The sequence below is a fragment of the Fonsecaea monophora genome (assembly GCF_001642475.1).
Source record: "Fonsecaea monophora strain CBS 269.37 chromosome Unknown Scaff135, whole genome shotgun sequence".
NCBI classification, from domain to species: Eukaryota; Fungi; Ascomycota; class Eurotiomycetes; order Chaetothyriales; family Herpotrichiellaceae; genus Fonsecaea; species Fonsecaea monophora.
Window position 1 is genome coordinate 1 of NW_019174066.1, and position 19,044 is coordinate 19,044.

The 19,044-nt window shown below is 52.3% G+C and overlaps 7 protein-coding genes across 7 annotated transcripts; 3 read left to right on the plus strand and 4 right to left on the minus strand.

The window, feature by feature from the left end:
- Positions 1-301: 301 nt before the first annotated feature.
- Positions 302-1,912, minus strand: AYO21_10877 (methionine aminopeptidase 2-1; the record flags this gene model as incomplete). The annotated part of the gene is made up of 4 exons (XM_022660783.1): positions 302-550; positions 663-926; positions 998-1,812; positions 1,870-1,912. The coding sequence occupies 4 exons, from the start codon at positions 1,910-1,912 to the stop codon at positions 302-304; spliced, it is 1,371 nt and encodes a 456-aa protein (XP_022506878.1).
- Positions 1,913-2,301: 389 nt separating this feature from the next.
- Positions 2,302-3,627, minus strand: AYO21_10878 (hypothetical protein; the record flags this gene model as incomplete). The annotated part of the gene is made up of 1 exon (XM_022660784.1): positions 2,302-3,627. The coding sequence occupies one exon, from the start codon at positions 3,625-3,627 to the stop codon at positions 2,302-2,304; it is 1,326 nt and encodes a 441-aa protein (XP_022506879.1).
- A 1,132-nt stretch (positions 3,628-4,759) lies between these two features.
- On the minus strand, positions 4,760-7,402 carry AYO21_10879 (hypothetical protein; the record flags this gene model as incomplete). Its single annotated transcript, XM_022660785.1, has 5 exons — positions 4,760-4,880; positions 4,929-5,055; positions 5,103-6,930; positions 6,984-7,076; positions 7,133-7,402. The coding sequence occupies 5 exons, from the start codon at positions 7,400-7,402 to the stop codon at positions 4,760-4,762; spliced, it is 2,439 nt and encodes an 812-aa protein (XP_022506880.1).
- Positions 7,403-10,663: 3,261 nt separating this feature from the next.
- Positions 10,664-11,827, plus strand: AYO21_10880 (hypothetical protein; the record flags this gene model as incomplete). The annotated part of the gene is made up of 2 exons (XM_022660786.1): positions 10,664-10,738; positions 10,814-11,827. The coding sequence occupies 2 exons, from the start codon at positions 10,664-10,666 to the stop codon at positions 11,825-11,827; spliced, it is 1,089 nt and encodes a 362-aa protein (XP_022506881.1).
- A 3,299-nt stretch (positions 11,828-15,126) lies between these two features.
- Positions 15,127-16,371, minus strand: AYO21_10881 (hypothetical protein; the record flags this gene model as incomplete). Its single annotated transcript, XM_022660787.1, has 1 exon — positions 15,127-16,371. One exon carries the CDS (start codon positions 16,369-16,371, stop codon positions 15,127-15,129), a length of 1,245 nt encoding a protein of 414 aa, XP_022506882.1.
- A 726-nt stretch (positions 16,372-17,097) lies between these two features.
- On the plus strand, positions 17,098-17,502 carry AYO21_10882 (hypothetical protein; the record flags this gene model as incomplete). Its single annotated transcript, XM_022660788.1, has 1 exon — positions 17,098-17,502. The coding sequence occupies one exon, from the start codon at positions 17,098-17,100 to the stop codon at positions 17,500-17,502; it is 405 nt and encodes a 134-aa protein (XP_022506883.1).
- Positions 17,503-18,127: 625 nt separating this feature from the next.
- On the plus strand, positions 18,128-18,847 carry AYO21_10883 (hypothetical protein; the record flags this gene model as incomplete). Its single annotated transcript, XM_022660789.1, has 1 exon — positions 18,128-18,847. One exon carries the CDS (start codon positions 18,128-18,130, stop codon positions 18,845-18,847), a length of 720 nt encoding a protein of 239 aa, XP_022506884.1.
- Between the last annotated feature and the right edge of the window lie 197 nt (positions 18,848-19,044).

Here is a 19,044-nt window from a genome sequence, read left to right on the forward strand (position 1 = left end):
GTGTGTGTTAGTGCTTTCTTGGTGTGCGGTCGTCTCGTCTGGTGGTTATTGATTGGTTGTTTTTTTGAATGGCCTGGGGACCGCCGAGATCTAAACAGGGGAGATCGTCGGCAGCGTCAGATGGGTATAAGGGACCGGGGTGATGCTTTGTTCTTACATGTTCAAACTGCGCAGAGTACGAGCCTGGGGTGTCCATCAGGGGTAGATAGCACTCGACGATGCCGTTGGAGACGAGAGAGTTCATCTGGTAATTATCGATATGCGTTAGTTAATTCAACGGTGATCGAGTGAGTAAATAGTGTCAAGTCATCAATGCAGACTGTTTTCGACTTCTGTTTGTGTTCTCTAGAGATGGAGACAACGAGAAGGTTAGGGATAGACTCACGCCGGCCAAATACCTCTCGACGCCGAGTCGCTCGAGATAGCGACGGCAGAACGGTATGGTGCCAAAGTTTTCGCGGATCGTCCGATGCAGACGTCTCGCAGAGGCCAGGGACAGAGGTGTCGACAGCGGTGCGTCGTGATTCAGCCCATACCCATATACTCCTACCTGTTGGTACCTGTCAATACGAGTCTTTTGTTTTTTTTTTTTTTTAACATCGCATGATGAAATGAAACACCACGGAGGAAAAGGTGGGGGGGAAAAAGGGGGAATGGCTTACATCGTCCACCACATAGCCACGGCCTGTGGTGCCAAATGTCTCGATGGCAAAGACCTCGCCCTCTTCCATCTTGGTCTGGTCCGAGTTCTTCACAAAAGGGATGGACTTGCCGCCGTGGATGCGGTACTGCTTGATGTCATGGGCCGAGAGATTGCGCACTGGCTTGACGGGGAACGTCTTGCCACGGATTTCCACCTCGTGGCTCTCCATGACTTCTTGGATCGCAGCGCTCACATCACTGATGCGCACGTCGACTCCGGCAGTCTGTTTGAGCCGATGTGTTAGTCTGGCATGGCATAGCCCTCAAGTGCATACCATGTAGAGGAGCCCCGTACCTTTATTCCCGTATTAGTGGCATCCTTAACCGCGGCTAGGAGGTCATCGTGGGTGTGGTCAAAGGCCATGGTGAAGGCGCTGTCGACAATCCAGCCGTTGATATGGACACCAAAGTCGACCGTTAGGATGTCGTCTTGCTGGAGCACGACGTCCTTCTGGCCCGGATTGGGCGTGTAATGCGCGACCTGATTGTTGAGGCAGAGTCCCGTGGGGAAGCCCATGCCGGCCTTGAGGCTATCTCCAGGCTCCAGTCCTGTGTGACCAAGTAGAGCCCTGACACTATTCTCGATGCCTTCCGCAACCTCCAGGAGAGTGTGGCCCGGCTTCACGCATTCTTGCACCCACTGTCGAGTTTGGCGGTGCGCCTCGGCGGCCTTGCGGTAGTTCTGAAGGAAAGAATCATCTTGCCAATGGGAACGAGCTTCCTGACGCGCTTCAGCAGCGGCTGTGCGTGCTTCGGTGTAGCTCTGTATCTCGCCCTCGGGATACTGGCCAGATGAGAAGAGGTCGCTCAGCAAGACTGTCGGTGGCGACGACTGCTCGACAGAGGCCGGCGCCGGCACTTTCTTCTTCTTCTTGCTTTTCTTCTTGGGCTTCTTTCGTTTCTTCTGTGCGTCTGCACCATCGGTAGTCAAGAATGCCGCTTCTAGCGATCCCAGGGTTGTTGCCTCGGCCTCTGCATCGCTGGCGCCATCGCCGTCGTCGTCATCCCCTCCCCCAACATCGCCGAGACACCCATCGCCGTCTCTGGACATGTGAGAGCCTCGAGGCTCGCCGCCGACGCCATAAGATCCATCCGAGTTTGGCAAGTCTCCTTGAGGTCTCACGTTAGGCTACGTGCTTTGAGCGATGTCAGAGGAGCGTCACATACCGTCGTTCCTACGATGTTCGTTTTGAGGAGTTTTGGTTCCCATTTCGACATTCCACACAATAGAGGCATGCGATGTTGAGCGACTACGAGATCCTGAAAAAAGGACCGAGATTGAAATGTTATGGATGAGGTGTTTGGTGGTGATGGGATGTGGTTGAAAGGAAAATGCGATCACAAGATCAAAATTGATGCCTGCGATGACTAAGCGGGGTCACATTGAAGATGCCACGTGATTGGACATACACTAAAGAGGGAGCCAGGAACTGCCAACAACTATTCAATTAATTTTATGTTCTGATAAAGGAAATTCTCATGGCGTGGCTTCGGTAGGACAGTATGCATACTTTGTGTCCTATATCCTGCATTCCAACACTAAAAATGGGTGCGCAGACACTTGAAGCATCCGATGTCAAAGCCCTTGATATACTCAGGCTATCCCAACGAGGTAATCTTCATGGCATTGTCCAACAACTTGGCTCTCAATATTGCCCCCGGGAACTGCCGTAGGTTGACGCCATTGTTCCACTCGTCCTGATACGGCAACTGATTGACGATAACGTAGAAGTATCCGTCTTCGGCGACGCTCGCGCTGTCGGGCCAGAGGATCCTGGGATCTCTTATAAATCCATGGACCTGCAGGTCCGCAGGGTTATAGTAATAAATGGCGTTGTGGGTGGGCATGAGCATATAGATCAGACCGCGACTATCGCCCTCGAAGCCGTTGGCCTCGCCTCCCCGCTCACCGAGCCATGAGACGTTGTTGGAGGCAGCTTGCTCGGCGAGTGGACTTTGGCGGTCTTGTAACAGCAAATTAGCAGTCGGAATGCGGAAAAGGTTCTGCGACGTCAGTGGCGAGTAGTAGATATAGTCACCATCTGGGGAGATCTGGATACCATCAAGCCCTTCTTGCTGATGCGAGACACTCATTCCCGGGTTGCGGTAGTAGAATGGATGGCCCTGATAGCTTGGCAATGCATTGTACGTCCGCAGCACCGACGGATGTTGCGTCAATCTCCTCCAGGATGAGCCGTCTGTAAGATTCAACACTATGAACCCATTACGGCCTTCATTGCTAGAATCCACGATGTATGCGACGTTGTGGCTCGGGCGGAGATCGAAGCGGATATCGTTCATGTACGAGTCAGGATAGTGCACAGCTGACGGAAATGTGTAGGTCGCGTAGATGGTATCGTTGGATAAATTGACGCCCACGACCTTTGGCCCTCCTGGCTGCGCATAGGGCATGGTGTAGCTCCCGGAAGAGGACCGGATAGTCGGCCGACCTGTGTCCAACAGCCATAGTGTTTCAGGTTGCCCTGAAGAAGTCGCAGGAGTGATATACAGCGCTTGCACACTGATTAAGCCGGTCGAGTTCGCACTTCCGAACTCGATCCCATTGAAAGTCGTATTGAGTGCATTAGCAGGCAAATTCAACCCCGCAGTTGGGAAAGGCGTCTCCGAGGTCGTGCTGTTGACTTCAGCAACGGTATAGTCGTAATCCCCACGTGTGTAGCAAATAAAAATTCTCGAGGTGCTGGATACTGCGATGCCAATGGGCCAATATTTGTAGAAATAGTGGACTTCTTCAACCATAGGGCCGTAAGTTCCGTTGTCCACGCGCAGAATTGTGTCGAATCTGGAGTTGTTCGAAATGAGTCCCTCTGTGGAAATCGTGTTATCTTGAGTCAAGCCGGCATTTTGACCCGTTGCTAAGCTGGCTAACGCGAGGCTGGCGGCCCAGAGACTGGCTATGCCCATACTGCTCACCTCTTCAATATCGATGAACAGAAGTGATCACAGAGGAGAAGCACTTGGAAGAACAATGCCACTCTCCAGTACCTCTCTCCACTTACGGAAAACACCCGGTAACTCTTTCATCCATAACTGCGTCACAAGCGGAGTCACAGGCCCGGAACTGCCAAAAAGGGTATCTCAACCAAGTGCAACATGCTGATTCCGGCAAAATGCACGGTCCCCAAGAGGTGCTAGGGCTTATGAATGTACACGTCACGAGTCGTGCGGATCTGCAAAGAGGTTACGTCGGTCGTCATTGATTTTTGTGTGGCATCAAGAAAGAAGCTGAACGAGGCTGCGCTTGTCCTTATTAGTTGAGACCTTGCACTGCAAGGCTGCCCGCTTTTATACAACAGAGCCCATCAGTACCAGAGACTCCATGTCCCATGCCTCTAGATCTTTCTCGAGGAGCTCCACGTTTTACCCATTTGGGTATCTCCCATAGGTGGCTCAATCAAAACATCTGTGCTCAAATAGAGCAAATCAAGTGTCCTTGATGCCTACTTATAACTGAGAAGCCGAACAACGCCCTCAGGGAATCATTAACCAGGATCTCCATTAATGTCTATTATGAAGCAGAACCAGGCCAGGAGTCGATGCTCAACTTGGCCCATCCGCCAGAAGCTCATGAGGAGAAGGCATAAGGTACCTTCCCGTGGGATATCTCTGGATCCGTTCAGAGAGCCTCGCCGCCTGTGTCGTGCTTTGCAGGCCGCAAATATGTACATCCTCCCCGGACACATTATCTCGTGGCCTAAGTGGACTTCTGATGAAATGGCCTTCCTGTAATCGCTGTTGAGATCGTCTCCAACCGGTGGATATCGTAGTACCTCCTCATTATTGTAGAATAGTCGCCCGTTGTCCTTTTCTATTTGTATTCTTTTGCCGTCGTCGTATGCCTGGCCGAAAGGGTCCCCCCCCCGGATGGTTTCGTTCCGTGCAGGCGTGAACCAGCATCAATATCCCGTATTATACCGAAGTGAACCAATATCGAATTAATCGCCAAAGCCATCCAAAACGATCATCGCCCATTACAATGGTGGTGCATCTCCATTTCGAAGTCATGCAAGTAGTGGGGTTTGTCGGCAATGTACACTCATCTCCAAGACGACATCAGCGTGTAATGATAATCTGGAAACCGTCTACCCAGGCCCCACAGCTTCCCGAAATCCCGGCAAGACTGTACCCTCGGGGCGCCATCAAAGTATGTCTGCGGACTGGTTAGAATATAGGAGGCGAATGGAGCAGGGACCGCTGTCACATACCCAGAGCCTCCAGTCGCATTTCCAAAGACACCGGATCTTCGGCCAGTACTGGTTAGAATCTCAATACCGTCGACCCAAAGACCAGCACGCAAATAGAAGCCGAGGATGGTTTCACCACGACGCGTGTCTGTGAATGTTAGTCCTGCGAAATATCACACCTCGACGCGAACTCACCGAGGAAGAATTCGTCGCCACCGGGTTTGCCACCCCTCTTGCCAAACAGTTGACTGTGGCCGTCTTCGTAACAAAATTCAATGCCGTCTAGGGCAAAACCATGATAAACTCTGACAGATGTCAGAAGCTTCGTCTGGAGATGAATGCTTTCTAGGATCAGCTCTTGTGGCTGCGAGCCGTCCAGCTGGGAATGCCCGAGCTTCTTGCTCCGAAATCCGAGTCGTGATTCAAAGGACTTGCCCAGTCCTACAACGTTGTTCAGCGCATTCATCGTCAGGCCTTCGTCACGTTTTGGTGCCTGTTTGACATGGGGTAGGTTCACTACATATTTCTTTGACAAGAGGTCCTCCAAATCCTCGATCTTTTCACTCCGGGAACTAGCACAGAAAATGATAAGACACAATTTGGCCTTCTTCTTGTCTTCTGGTAGACGTGCGCGAATGTCGGCTTCTACCACGGTGATTTGTCTCGGAATCGCGCTGTGCCGAGGATCAGCACTGGTATAGTCGATCCACTGCCGGCATAGATCGTCTCCTTCTGTCCGTATCTCGATAAATGAAATCCCTGAAGGGGCGGAACAGATTACGCGCCCGTTGCCGACTGGAAAATACTGAATGCTGTCGTCTTGTGGTAGAGGTTCGTCGCTCGGGAGTCTGAAGCAGGGATGGTACCGGAAACGCAGCACGTCCAATCGATGCCAGCCACACTCGTCTTCTTGACGACAAACTTTGAGACCTTGGGATTTTGTTCTCGTCGAGTAGGGTTCTTTGACCAAGAATGTGCGGTTTAGTCGGACATAGTCTCTGAGCATAACTCCGTTTTCTTGATGTGGACAGCCGAAAAGATGACCGACTTCGTGCAGGTGGGCGCCAATACCGATATTGGCAGCTTCCCAACTGCTGCCGGACTCGTTACAGTCATTTGCCACATACTTGGTGTCCGTTCGTGTGCAATCCATAAAGGATGGCACAACTTCTTCAATGCAAGAGGGATAGCTCTGAAGAGCATGCGAGCCGAAAATGGCCAGACCCAAGTCGTCCCCGATACCACCGAGGGCGGCATGAGCCCTGATTGTTCCGACTTCGGGGTCCCAGTGGGAATCAAGAAGGAGGCAGGCCACGTGCTGCTTCTGACCGGGCCTCAGGTTGAAATACTTCTTCACGGCGTCCGCCGCGATCGAGTACAGCTCCCCCTTTTTGGCTGCTGGCGAGTGTTGCTGCGCATACTGTAGATCCTGCAATTCTGCAGTGGTCTTGTCCGCCCGAACAACATGAACCCTAGTCTCATTCTTCATGATGCCCATTTCCCAATCCCGCATCGAAAGTGTGCCAGTCTGCCACTCTTCCTCAAATCTAAAGCATCTGCGGCCAAATTTGTGTCGGTACATCTGTTCTGCGGTGAATGTCTGCCACAGGTGAGCAGCCATGCGGAATTTTCTGGTGGCCATGGATAGGTCATTGCCCTCGTTTTGTATCCTCTGAGGGACTGCGTCATATGTACAGGGAGAATCACTACCAACCAGGATGACAAGCTGTAGAGGCGGTGCGCTGTTCAGCGGCAGGTAGTTCAGCATAATGTAGGAAGAGTGCATCATTGGCGCGGATCCAGCGCTGTGCTGGCTCAATGTCGGGGAGGTAAAGTCAAAACGAATCCTGTTCCATCCGGGCGAGAGGTAGACGAGAGCTTTGAAGTACGAGTCGGACACAGGCCAGTTTGTGGGTGGGAATGCCTGCCCTTCCTTGTCGTGATGGACGGTCAGATTGCCATCCAAGGGTTTCTGATTTGGATCCCCTATTTCTCCGTTGACCAGCAATACTTTGTGGTAGACCTGTACGTCGTCTTTAAGCCATGTATTCCCGAACTCGCTGAACCAGTACATACCACTGAATTATCCAAGACGGAAGTGATTTTGGGCGCATATGCAGAGGTCGGTGGAGGGATCCTTGTCCCATTGGAGCCAGAAGGTGACAGAGTCTGCTTTTGTTCAGCCCATGTGCAATACCTGGCCGGGGTTGTTCCAGAAGACTTACTATCATGCTGTTCCTATTGGAACTTGGGACCATCACTTGAGGCCGCTGAGGGACCGGTGGTGGGGTGTCGCCATTGCTCTTTACCGTGTCCAAAACGTTGTGTGAGGACCCATTGGCATGATATGTCGAAGGTGGTGTTGCGCTCCCAGGGGTGGAGTTGAGAGTCGAGGACGATTTTGCGGTCGGAACGGTGCCATTGGATTCTGTTGAAGAGTCGGAGGTTCGGAAACTTGCTTTTGATCGTCGTCGCAGCTCTTTGAAAAAGGGCATGGCTACTGACGAGGGGAATGAAGGCGAGGACGATTCAACAGTCAGTCATAGATCTGACAGACTGCGTGAGGAAGTGGGCTGGTCGACGGAATTGAAACGGTGTGGTTGATGACGCCGGTTGGTGAGAATTAAGGGTGGGATGTAACGACCGCATGCACATGCATGTGCAATGGAGCTTTTTTCCGAAGTGACACTTGGCTGCAAGGGTCTCACTGCAGAAGCAGAACAGAGCAGACGAAGCTTCGCTCAGACACTTTGGACGGACAAACGAGCGACCAGGAGAGAACGAAGAAGTCGACTAGGACTGGGGTTGAGGACGAGGGTGAAATTGTGAAAGAGGAAGAGCGATCGGTAGTTCGTCTAGAAGCAGCAAGCTGAAAGAGGACGACAAGAAAGTGTCATTGCCCGGACCTGCGACCTGGCCGACACTTGCAACTATGGGATATTCTGGGTCGTAGCGGACGGAAATGCAGTATGCAATATGCAGCTTTTTCTTTTTGCACCAAGTGGAAGGACAGGTTCGAACAGGTTTGGTGATTGCGAGACATGCGCTGCCGCCAGCAGGTGCGATTCGCCAGAAGCGGCACCAGGCAAGCCAGGGAACCACGGAACCAGGGCTACAAGTGCAAGGGCAGCAGAGCAATCCGGGCCATTATTGTGCAATCAACTTGGCTGAAAGCCACAAGCATTGCGATAAAGGTGGGGAATTGGAATGTGTAGAATGCGCAATCCTCGAGCTGTACCAAGTTTCTCGTACCTCATCCTTGGGAATACCTAGGCGTGCCTGGGCCACAGTGGACTTTTACCCACGCACCACGGCACACAATGCGCTCCTGTTGGTTTTGGGTGCGCCAAGGGGGGCCATTATAAGGGCTGAGAGCACCGAGGGGGATTGTTAGTTAAGCAAGTTAGGCTCTTTATGGACTGGCGTCCCCGGAAAAGCTAGGTATTTGTGGGCATGGTGGGCATGTTTTACGGCTGATGACGTAGAAGAAGCAGCTTGGAACTGCACGAACATGTGGTTGGCGTAGTGCCCAGAGATAAGTCGGCATTGGCCCTGCCATTTTCTCCGTCCTCGTCCAGCAACTACTCAGTATGTCCCAATGAGGAACAGATAATCTCTACCTCGAACCTCCGTATATTTTGAGTTGGTGCTGGAGCTGGATCTCTGATCTGGACGAATATGAGTAGAGCCTCATTTTTCCAAAACAATCAGGGGAAGGCTGAATGCTTGTTCTGAGCTTCTATCCGAGAAGAAGACGGCTACCCCTGCTCAAAGGGGACATCAAAAGTGTAATTTGAGAAGAACTCCATACAGTGGATATGGAAGGCCCAGGAGTTCGACTCTGTAGAGCATATCCATTCTGTGCTGCTCTCCTGCTAGAGATCCGCTGAACGGACTCACATATACCGAGCGCAGAGTACGCTGTATACACAACATGTCTATGGAGAATTGATTGTGCGTGGAGGTTCGCAGGCTGGACGGTTCTGTATAAACCTATCAACATTGGTTACATGGGAAGTGTCAGAAATGCCTTACGTACATACATTCAGACTCCGTATATGCCATGTCGATGGCACCTACAATTCCTCCGTGTCTTTGTCGCACGACAATCCCGAGGGTTGTCAATCCCGAGACTTAGTTCTCCATGGTAATTTTTCATATCCGGATCGGGGAGCCGAAGATGTTCCTTTTTGGTTCTCTAGCATCTTCTCCTGATGGCTACCTCTATATCCTCCGAACTTAGCATTATACTTTTCACGCAGGTACCCCGAATATGATATTGATCAGCGAGGTATCTGCTTGAACCTGGATCAGGGGGGGTAACCCCTCGATCAAAGGTCGACCGTTATCCCCTTCAATGTGGGCAGTAATGAGGTCTTGAGTGAGGTCAGTGCGGCTCTCGGTGTCCACTGCCCGATGCCTGGACTGAGAAAGCTACACTGCTTTAGGGAGGGACCAGTGGTTATTCTTCCCCAGATCTTTAGCTTGTCGCTGACACCCGTGCCCGAGATGGAAAAGGAGGAAATTTGTGACACGGCTTCTTCCCTCTCTGGCTCATCAAAGCTACTCGTATGTCCCAGCCGTGTCATAGAATCTCGGAACAAGCAGATCGACTTGTGGTCGTGGCAGTGGACCCAAGGAGGGGGGTTGGTTCAACCGGATATGAGGGCACACGAGACACAGAGACCGGCAGTCTGGTCTGCGAGTAGGAGTACGAGGTAGGGGTAGGAGCACCGAATAGTCGTAGCAGTACCTGCAGCCGCCAGATCAGAGGTGATCAAGGTGATTCTGAGGATATGGGAAACACAGGCACGCAAGTCACAGGCGTCAATTGGTCCTGTGCAAACATCGGTTTGAAATGGATTGAGGATGGCCGGGTCGTATGGCTGGAGGAAGCTGAGGAACCTGCCAAAGGTGCATGCGACCAGCAGAGGCCAATTTCAGAGCCAGTCGGTAAGCTCCAAGCAGGAGTCTCAGTTAAGAGCGTCGGCCATGCGTAATTAGCAGCTAAGAAGCCAATGAGTTTGACACCATCACCAGCCACAGGCGAGCCGGAGCTGCAAATGGACGGCCTCAATCCACTTGTCCTTTAGCTGCCTTAGTGGCTCTTCACCCAGAACCTGCCCGCCAGTGTCAGTGCTTGCAGCATCGGCTCCAACGAGGGCACCCCCTCGTCCACCCTCCACCAGTTGCCGCTCTGAGTCTCTGAACTGCCTCCAGTAGTAGGAGTAGTGAAAGCCTACTTGTACAATATGCCGGTGAGCCCAATTAACTTAATCCAGCCCATTCACCGTGGTTGTCAAGTTCGCTGCCACCAAACGTTCCTCTACCACTAACTAACTTACTCTACCTACTCTCCTTGAACTTATTGCTCAGCTGCCGTCCACCTTCTTTTTCTTTCCTCTGCAACCTCCTGCTCTCTGTCCTTTCATCCTCTACACCTCCGTCCGTTTCGACATCTGATCCTCCAGCATGACCTCGATCCTTCAGTGAGCCGAACTGGACCCGAGCACCACTCATTCAACATAGCGCAGTCGCACCCGGCTACCCTGGCGCTGTGGCCCCACGAATTGCCAGCCCGAGTCTGGATCCATAGTAGGAATTAAACCAGCTCGACTACAATTCTTTCCTAGCCTGCGCATTGACGTCTCGGGGCAACACCACACATATTTGGCAAAATCCTCACCCTTCTCCTTCTTAAAAACCCCCTCGGAGACCTATCCCTCATGCTGGTCTCTCATACTCTTTGCAACAACATGACCTCTGACCAGCATCCACATGCTGCGGCTGAAGTAGCAGAGAAGGTGCTGCGAAGGGTGGAAATTGCAAAGGTAACTCAATCCCAACTCTGCTCACAAGATGTTCTCTGGGGGGAATCCCCTTTCCTGACTGAAGTTGCTCCATAGGTTGCTCGAAACCTCCAAGACTGTTTGGCTTTTGCAAGCTTCAAGGCCCAGAATGGCTGGCAAGATCGTACGCTGGCCTCGATCGAACCCGAGTTCACCGAGAAGCTGAAGAGAAAGAGACCGTTTCTGGAGGAAGATCTACCTTGTGATACCTCGTCTGGATCCGACGACGAATTTGTCCCTACCTCGTCAATTGCCAATAATCGTTTTTCGAAGCCCTCCAGCTCTGCCTTTAAAATCCCCGAGCCTCCATTCGCTGCGAGGAAAAGAGTCCGGTCGTCTTCTGTGACAGGCCTGGACAGACAGTCAAGCACGTTGACATGGAAGCAAGATCACCGACTGCCCCAGTCTTCTCCTCTATTGAATCGGGCACAGTCCTTCCAGGAGCATCCACTCTTTCATAACGACTCTGCTAGAACGCCTCGCCTTGCTAATGACGACTCTCCCATGTTTGATGTTCACTCCGATGACGAAGATCATGACCTGGCCATGCCTGCATTTGGCAACGAACCGTCAAGCAGTATTTTGTCCTCGTCACCTCCACGAACACCTCCTCCCACGAAACGCTTCTTAAATGGCAACTCCAAGCAATCTGGGGCCGATCTCCTACTCTATCTGGCAAATTCACCCTCTAGGTCACCAGCTATCAATATCCACAGAACCTCGGACTCGTCGAAAGAACCACCCTCGACACCACCTTCGCAGCATTCACACCTCCCTTCGTCAGTAATGACCACTCCAGGCACTCATCTTGGGTTGTTCAACGGCGCTCTACAAACTCCAGGCCAGAATTTCAACCTGGCCGACTTCTGCAATGTCACTCCTTCACCTGCACCTGCTCAGTGGGGCAACCGGACTCCCACCATTAGCAAGACTCCCAGCCGGTTTACAAGAGCCAGTCTGAATTTTGATACCTTGCAGCCTCCGTCCGGCAGTCCCACCTTGCCACGAAAGGCTCCGACCAGCCAGGGACTGGCTCTGCAACTGGGTGACGAACTGATTCCAAGATCATAAACCACACCATAGCACTGCTATTTCTATGGCTATGACCGGATTCACACACACCACCCTTTATGATAAAACACCCAAAGGCACATGCTCAGCTGTGCCACGACCTACTCGACTTGAAACGAATAGCATAAAGTGTCTTTTTCTGTCCAGCAATGACGCATACATGACCCCAAAAGAGGAGGGCCATAGATTTGAGCTTGAAAAACATGGAGCGGAGCTGGATATCCGGGAAACGCAAAGGCGTTATTTGCCCAAGCAAAGGAACTGGCCAGGAGCAACTCTTTTGTTCAGCAAAATGTGTTCGATTGTGCGCGTCTCTCTGTTTTTGTACTCTGCGTTGATGTGGTCAACTGGATCAGTCACGTGTCTACGGTCTATCCCAACCCCTGACGACGACAACATCCTAATATTCCATCATCGACATCGTAACAACACAGCGATAGCTGAAGTTTAGGTAGCTGAAAGTAGGTAGCTCTGAATCAAAAAAAATACGACCATTATCCTTGTTCCCTTCTGGCCATTCCTTTGGACTGCTGTTGCCGCTCTACGGGACATCACAGATCACTTGGCTTCAGGCCATGGATCGCGTGCTCCAGACACGGCATGATACAAGAATCAATCGAGGTCATGTGCATGCATCGGCCAGGCTCGTGGCGCGTCCCAGAAATTGAGGCGGCCATCTAGCCAGCGCCACGGTCGGTTTAAACGGCCGTCTCAGGGCATCCGTTCTTGGAGCACTACGTCAATACGAGTAATATTGTGCTTCACCCGTGCCGCACTGGCGAGAGGCCGGTCAGCTGGGAGAGGGGGACCTTGGTTTAGCACTTCCTCATGCAGGCACTTTACTCGCACAGCGGCAAACGATAGTTTTAAGGCCGTGGAACTTATCTCCACAATCAAAGGGACCTAGTAGCTACGAGTATTCCTGGGGGGCCCGACAGGCTTGATACTACTGCACCAACTGTCATGGCGACTGGGGATGTGGAACAAAGTCGAAACCCAACCAAGGATGGGCCGCAATCCAAGCAACTCACTCTACAGAGTAACTCCCCGAACGAGACATGGGGCTCGACTAGGTTGGGTATGTGATTACTTGTGGTACTTGTGAGAGGAGGGAACAGAAGGATCAGCAAGTTTGAGTAGCAAGGATGACTTTTAGGGAGCCGGATCACATATCCTATCGAAGGCCTGCATGGAAGCCATGAGATGAGATGACAGATGGCTGCATTTTGGGCTTGCAGCAAACAAGCGAGGCCGGTGCAAGACATACCTATGCATGAGCTCTCGTACCGTTGGCCTTGGTGCTGCGTGATCATGCCATGCCATGCAATGCCATGCTATGCCTAGCATACATACATACACACGCAGCCGTAAAGAAAAAAGTCAGCTCTCCGTTCTCGGTCGCAGTCACAGTCTGGATTGATCATTGTCGGACGGCACAGCGTTCTGCCACGAACAGATCCCAGTCAGTGCCCAATCCCCACCGACTACTGTTTCTATATCGATGCAGCCCCAGTCCTCGGGAGTATTTCTTATCAAACGGGCGTTTTGTGGAAAGTACGAGGTAGGCAGTGGGAAATGAGATTCGCTCTAAATAGAGAAAGGGAAAAGCGGGGACGACATCCTGACCTTTTGACGCGTCCACAATTATTTATTTTTTCCCTTTTTTTCCCCGTCCGGCCTTGATTTTCTTAATTCATACGCTACTCAATGAGATTCCATGCCTGGGACTCTTCATTATCTTGCACACATATTAGTTGACCAAGATAATCCATTCGAATCCTGCCTTTCTATGGGAAATTATCTGATCGAAGAACGACGTCTCTTTCTACCGACACGCGTTCGATCGTCTCGCAGATCCGCGCTCGCGTACTTAGCGCGTTGCACTAGCATCTTATTGTGGATTTCGCGGGGCTCGCCGGAGGATGGGTGGCTGGACTTCGTGGGAGAGAGCTTCCAGCTGAAAAATCACACATGCGGCTTTGAGCGTGGCACCAGTGGCAAACCAAACCAGGGTGCGATGACGGTTGGTCCTTCGTACAAATACTTTGACAAAGTTGCCTCGGGCTACACCACGAGTGTCAAGCTAAGGAGGGAGCTCGTCCGCCCAGTCACTCACACTCGCCCAGTCTGATGATATCGTCGTCTGAGTTTCTTCCTAGTCCCGTGATTACAACCAAGGATGCCAGGATGCGTGGATGCCCACGATGGCGTACCCCATACCCATGCAAGCAGCTGGAGGCTGCAGACACTGTAACCCAAGCGCGGCTCAAGATGCCGTGCGTGGCCTTGGACCTTTGACAGCTTATGTTGGAGCCAGCCTCCGATCACAGCCGCCCCTGCTCATATGCTAAACGTCTTGGAGTGCCACTTTCCGCGAGCTACGAGTACCTAGAAACAGCTGGACAAGGTACCTTTTCCAGATGATCATGACCATTGTTGAGGTAGGCTCGCATGAGAAGGTTTAGAAGCGACCCTAGACAATGCCTGAGAGCACACCACTTTGACTCAACCTGTTTGCTGGGGGTGCTTCGCAAGGATCGTGGCTCGCCTAGCCAGCCCCTCCAGTCACTTTATGTCAAACTCGGATGGGCAAAACACTACACATGTATATGGGTGTGCCGTGCCGATATATCCCTGGCACACAATGCATTACTACGTATAAGGACCGAGCACTTGTTCAAAAACACGTTTCAGCCATTGACTCGGGACACAGGCAGAAAGGAAAAGGCATTGGCTGATACCCTCGACTTTCCAAGCATTTTGTCGCCCGTGTCACCAAGTCGATGGTGCAATAATACAGTCAAAAGTGTCTAGAGATTCCACTCTGAAGGTCTTTGCATTATTTGCCTACCACCTACCTAGGTGACCGAGGTAATTAATTACTAGTAATTGTGGACATGGTTGTGCCCGATTCGATATCGGGATGCCGAGTCAGTAAGTCACTCAATGTCCTCCTCGTCATTAATCCCTGCGCTTGGCTGCATGTACCTCGTACGCTTTGACAATGACGATATTCTGTTCCGCTCCTTCATTGGGTCGGGGCTAAAAGGAGGTTGCTGTACAAAATAGCAGTGCGCGAAGTGAGATGAACGGTGTGACAAGCATGAACTCGGCTCTTTGTCAGTGCTTGATAGACATCTTGACGTGCATTTGATAGGGAAGCGTTTGATTCCATTGACAGACTCCCTCGGATCATGTGTCGGAGATCATGTCTTCTAGCGTTTCGAAACAATTCCTCGTTTCTTCATCAATCGTCACACTCATCTAGAATCTCTCGAACCCTTTGTGCTAAGACGGCATTATCTCCTGACGACTCTCTCCTCCCACTGCACCCCAACCCATTCCTCCCTGAAGGAGACAGCCCCCGCGTCACCACAGTTGTTCACACACGTCCCCACGATGATTGTCCCCCACTCCATACCGTCTTCCAGGCCCATGACGTTCTCGTCGTCCTTTTCCAACTCGTAGATCAAGCCCGGCACAAGTTGTAGCTCAAACACCCGTTGACTACCGCAACTCTCGCATCGAGGTATTCCCTTCACTGGTCCGGTTCTGCCGTGGGGCACGGTGAAGCGGGTCGCCACCTCGTCTGCGCCAGAATACAGCAGTGGTTCACCCTTGAACTCGTACCGTAGGACTTGCTCCGGGTTCTGGGCGATACGGTCGGAGAATTTTTGAAAGGTCTTGTCCAGGCTGGATTCGAACGTGTCTTTATCCGCAGCGTTGCTGGAGCCTCCTGCGTCGTCAATATCATATTGTGTCTTCGAGGACTCTGCTTCTGTGGCAGCGGCGGCAGGTTCTCTGTCCAGCTCCTCCGGATATGCGTCGAGGTAGAAGGATGGGTAGGGTTTGGGAAACTCGGTGAGGTCCGGCCACGGTATCTGGTCCTGTGCGGTCTTCTTGGTGCCTTCGTCCTCCGGTTCGGTGCCGATTCGTAGTTTATCTGCGAATGACTGTGTAGGAGGTTGAGGTTGAGGCTCGTCGCGCGGTTTCTGCGGAGGTAGCGCTGCCAACTGTGAAGGCGAACCTATGCTCGCAAATGGGTTTGCTGTCGCGGGCCCATTCGTGCTGGCGGGCATCGAAAACGGATTCGCACTGCTGGCTGCGGATTGTTGCCTTGGCCCGCCAAACAGAGCACTCCCAAGGCCCTGTACCGGGGCCACTGTCTCTGGCTCTATCGCCTTTTGTTTTTGACTCTTCTCTTGCACCCTAGGCTTCCTGACTTCCCGGAACGCCCTGACACTGCCCACCTTTTTCGAACACTGTTTCTTCCTGCAGCAGAGGACATGAAGGCGCCGGTCGTCGCTGGGGAAATACTGTTGCAGATCTGCATTGAGCTGGAGGAGAAGGGACATGTAGCCGTTGCAGACCTTGCATTTGGCCAGTGCCGCAGGCGGAGGGTGACTTGAGTCTAGCCAGGTGGGATGGCCGCCCAAGTGACTGACGTCGTCGCCCGTCGACTCGACAGTGGCATAACCGAGCGTGACGTTGGTGGTCGAGTAGTCCTCGCCATCGTCCGAGGAGTCGCTATCGTAGGGGCCCATCTCGCGGGACAGGCAGATGTAGCGACCAAGCTCGCTGCTGATTATCCCGATACCTTTTTTTTTGGTTGTCGCTGTGCAGTGCCAGATTCGTCTGAGGGGAATTTTCCACTCCGCAAACCCTTGTCTTTCTGGGGGAAGATGATTGGACTCGGATTAAGGTGTGTTCCGCGCGGCAGCTAATCCGTATACGGTAAGACTGACAGGATCATCACACTAGGATTACCTCGTTCGGCGTACTCGGTACGAGTAGTATTAACCTAGGTTATTGTGAGCATTTCTCTGGCCATCTCCTCCGCATTTTTCTTGGTCGGAATCCTTCTCGTCCCCTGCATCCTCGCTGTCAAATACTCCATCGAGGACCCCTGGCCTCTTGTTGCTGTTCTCTCCATCAACTTCTCCCAATCATTCATCCTAGCAACTCTGCATACTCCTCATTTGCCTATTCTATCCACGTACTTACATGATCGTCCGCTTGGCCCGGTGAAGCCAATCATCCCGTGTATCACTCCTGTGTCCCGTAATCCTTTCCCCGCGCTGAAGGCGGGGAATCCCTGTTGAAGCAACGTCGAGGCCTGACCAAAGCATCGGGCGATAAAAAAACGCCCGTGTATTCATACAGACCCCAGGTCTGCCCGGCAGAACTCCTAACATCTCCAATCTCTCCCTCTCTCTCTGTCAGCTGTTCCATTCGACCTCTCAACGCGAAAGAGCCAGAAGGTATCCAACATGTCGACACACAAAGTCTCCGCCGTCACCATCGACGAGTACGAATTCCCCACGGGCGGCCACGCAAGAGGTTACCTGCTATCCATCGCCCTGATGATACTGTCCGCCCGCCGCAGATTCATCGAGCCAGGCTCCATTCTTCACGATCAACTCATAGCCAGGAGCGCCACCGCCAGCAAATACGCCAAGCGCACCCAAGACGTCCTCTTCTACTTCCTCTATGGTGCGCATAGTATCGAGGCCATCCACTTCGCCCTGACGAAGCTGAGAAAGCACAACGTCAAGGCTTTCAGCCTGCCCTGGTTCCAGTGGATCATCGCTGTGTTTGTGGGAGGAGTCAACGCCAAGAAGCATTTCGACGCCGTTGTGGAGAAGAAGGAACTCAAGACTATCAAGGAGATCTAGAGGAGGAAACGGGATGAGGAAGATTTAGGACGAGTTGGTGTCGACCTCTATGAGGGCAAGGTTTCCTCTCGATGCTGCGAGGGTGGGCAAGCGGGAGTTTTCTTGGAGGATCTCCATCTCTTGGAAAGAAATGCTGAAGTATAAGAATCCTGGAAAAACAAAACAATCGCTGTCGGTCTCTTGATGGGGAACAAATGCTTTTGACCCACCGCGGCCGTCCATTGGTCAGCCGTCCGGTGGTAAAATACCATTTAGCCGACCAGTTCGTGCCATATTGATGTTTATGCATATACACACCTTCACCCCATCTTTCTTCTTCGCAAGGCTGACGTTTCCTGGACTCAAGGCACCATAGCTGAAGTGACATTTCCCCCCTCCACCACTAGTGAGTCCGAACCATCTCATGAACTCAGACGCGGCCGCCAAGACGTCAAACAACTGGTTCCGTCCATGTCGAGGTCCTCTTGAACCACGCTTATTTCGACTCTCATTTGACCGCATTACATTGCTCCCTTCGTCCCCTGCCAAAGACTCATCCGGTGCTTGAATCGAGCGGAAATCAGACCGGAGAGCGCCGCTGCAAGTTCTTGTCAAGAGAAGCGACCACCAGTAACCTTCAACGACAATGGCCAGCCTCACTCGTGGCAGCAAGGCGAGGGGCTTCATGTCACTCCCCGCCGAGGTCCGACTGAACATCTACGATCTGTCAATGTCGAGTACGATGCTGATCAACCTCTGCCAGTCGCCTTTGCTAGAGCCGGACCGTCGCCACTCCCGAAAGGGCTCGCCTATCTCAGAAATGTCTCTGCAAATATTGGCCCTCGAGACCATCACCCGTAGCCATGGTCTCCACCTGCTCGCCGTCGGTGACCCCGTCAGAGGCGAGGTGGAATCACTACTGCGCCAGCATGTGGTCCGCTACCACTGTCCGGACTGCCTGACTCGATGGCTGCGGAACATCTCCTATGGCTTGAGCGTGCGGTTCGACTGGGTGGAAAAGCTCGAGATCATGTACGAGACCTATCGCGACGAAATGAGCGGGTTCAGCATGGTCGAGGACTTCTACTTGTCCAGACTGGCTGCCCGCGACATGATGGAGCGATACCAGGCGATCGTCTCCACTTACAGTGGCCGCAGGGATCTTGTACATCCTCCCAGGACATGGCATTTTGAACTATTCATCGAGGTTCCAGAGGAGCTTCTGGTGAGCACAGGGCCGCTGGAGCCAGGAATATCGAGGCATAGCACGCGGCTCCTGCCAGAAAGCGTGGCTTTTTTGCCCTCGCTGGACTTTGGTGGGACCTTCAAATGGATTATGTGTGGGACGGCGCACCGTGAGAGTTGATTACATGACGGAACAACATAGAGCAATCGACAAAAACGGAATGGTCGTGTGTACCTGGTGTTGTAAAGTCGCAATCAATGGATATAGCACACCCTGCCGAGTACATTTCCCCAACAAAATCCAACCGCCAAAGCTCATCTACTCAAAAGGTAAACTGCATCAATCCCGGATTCAACACAAGCGGCAGTAATGCGTGC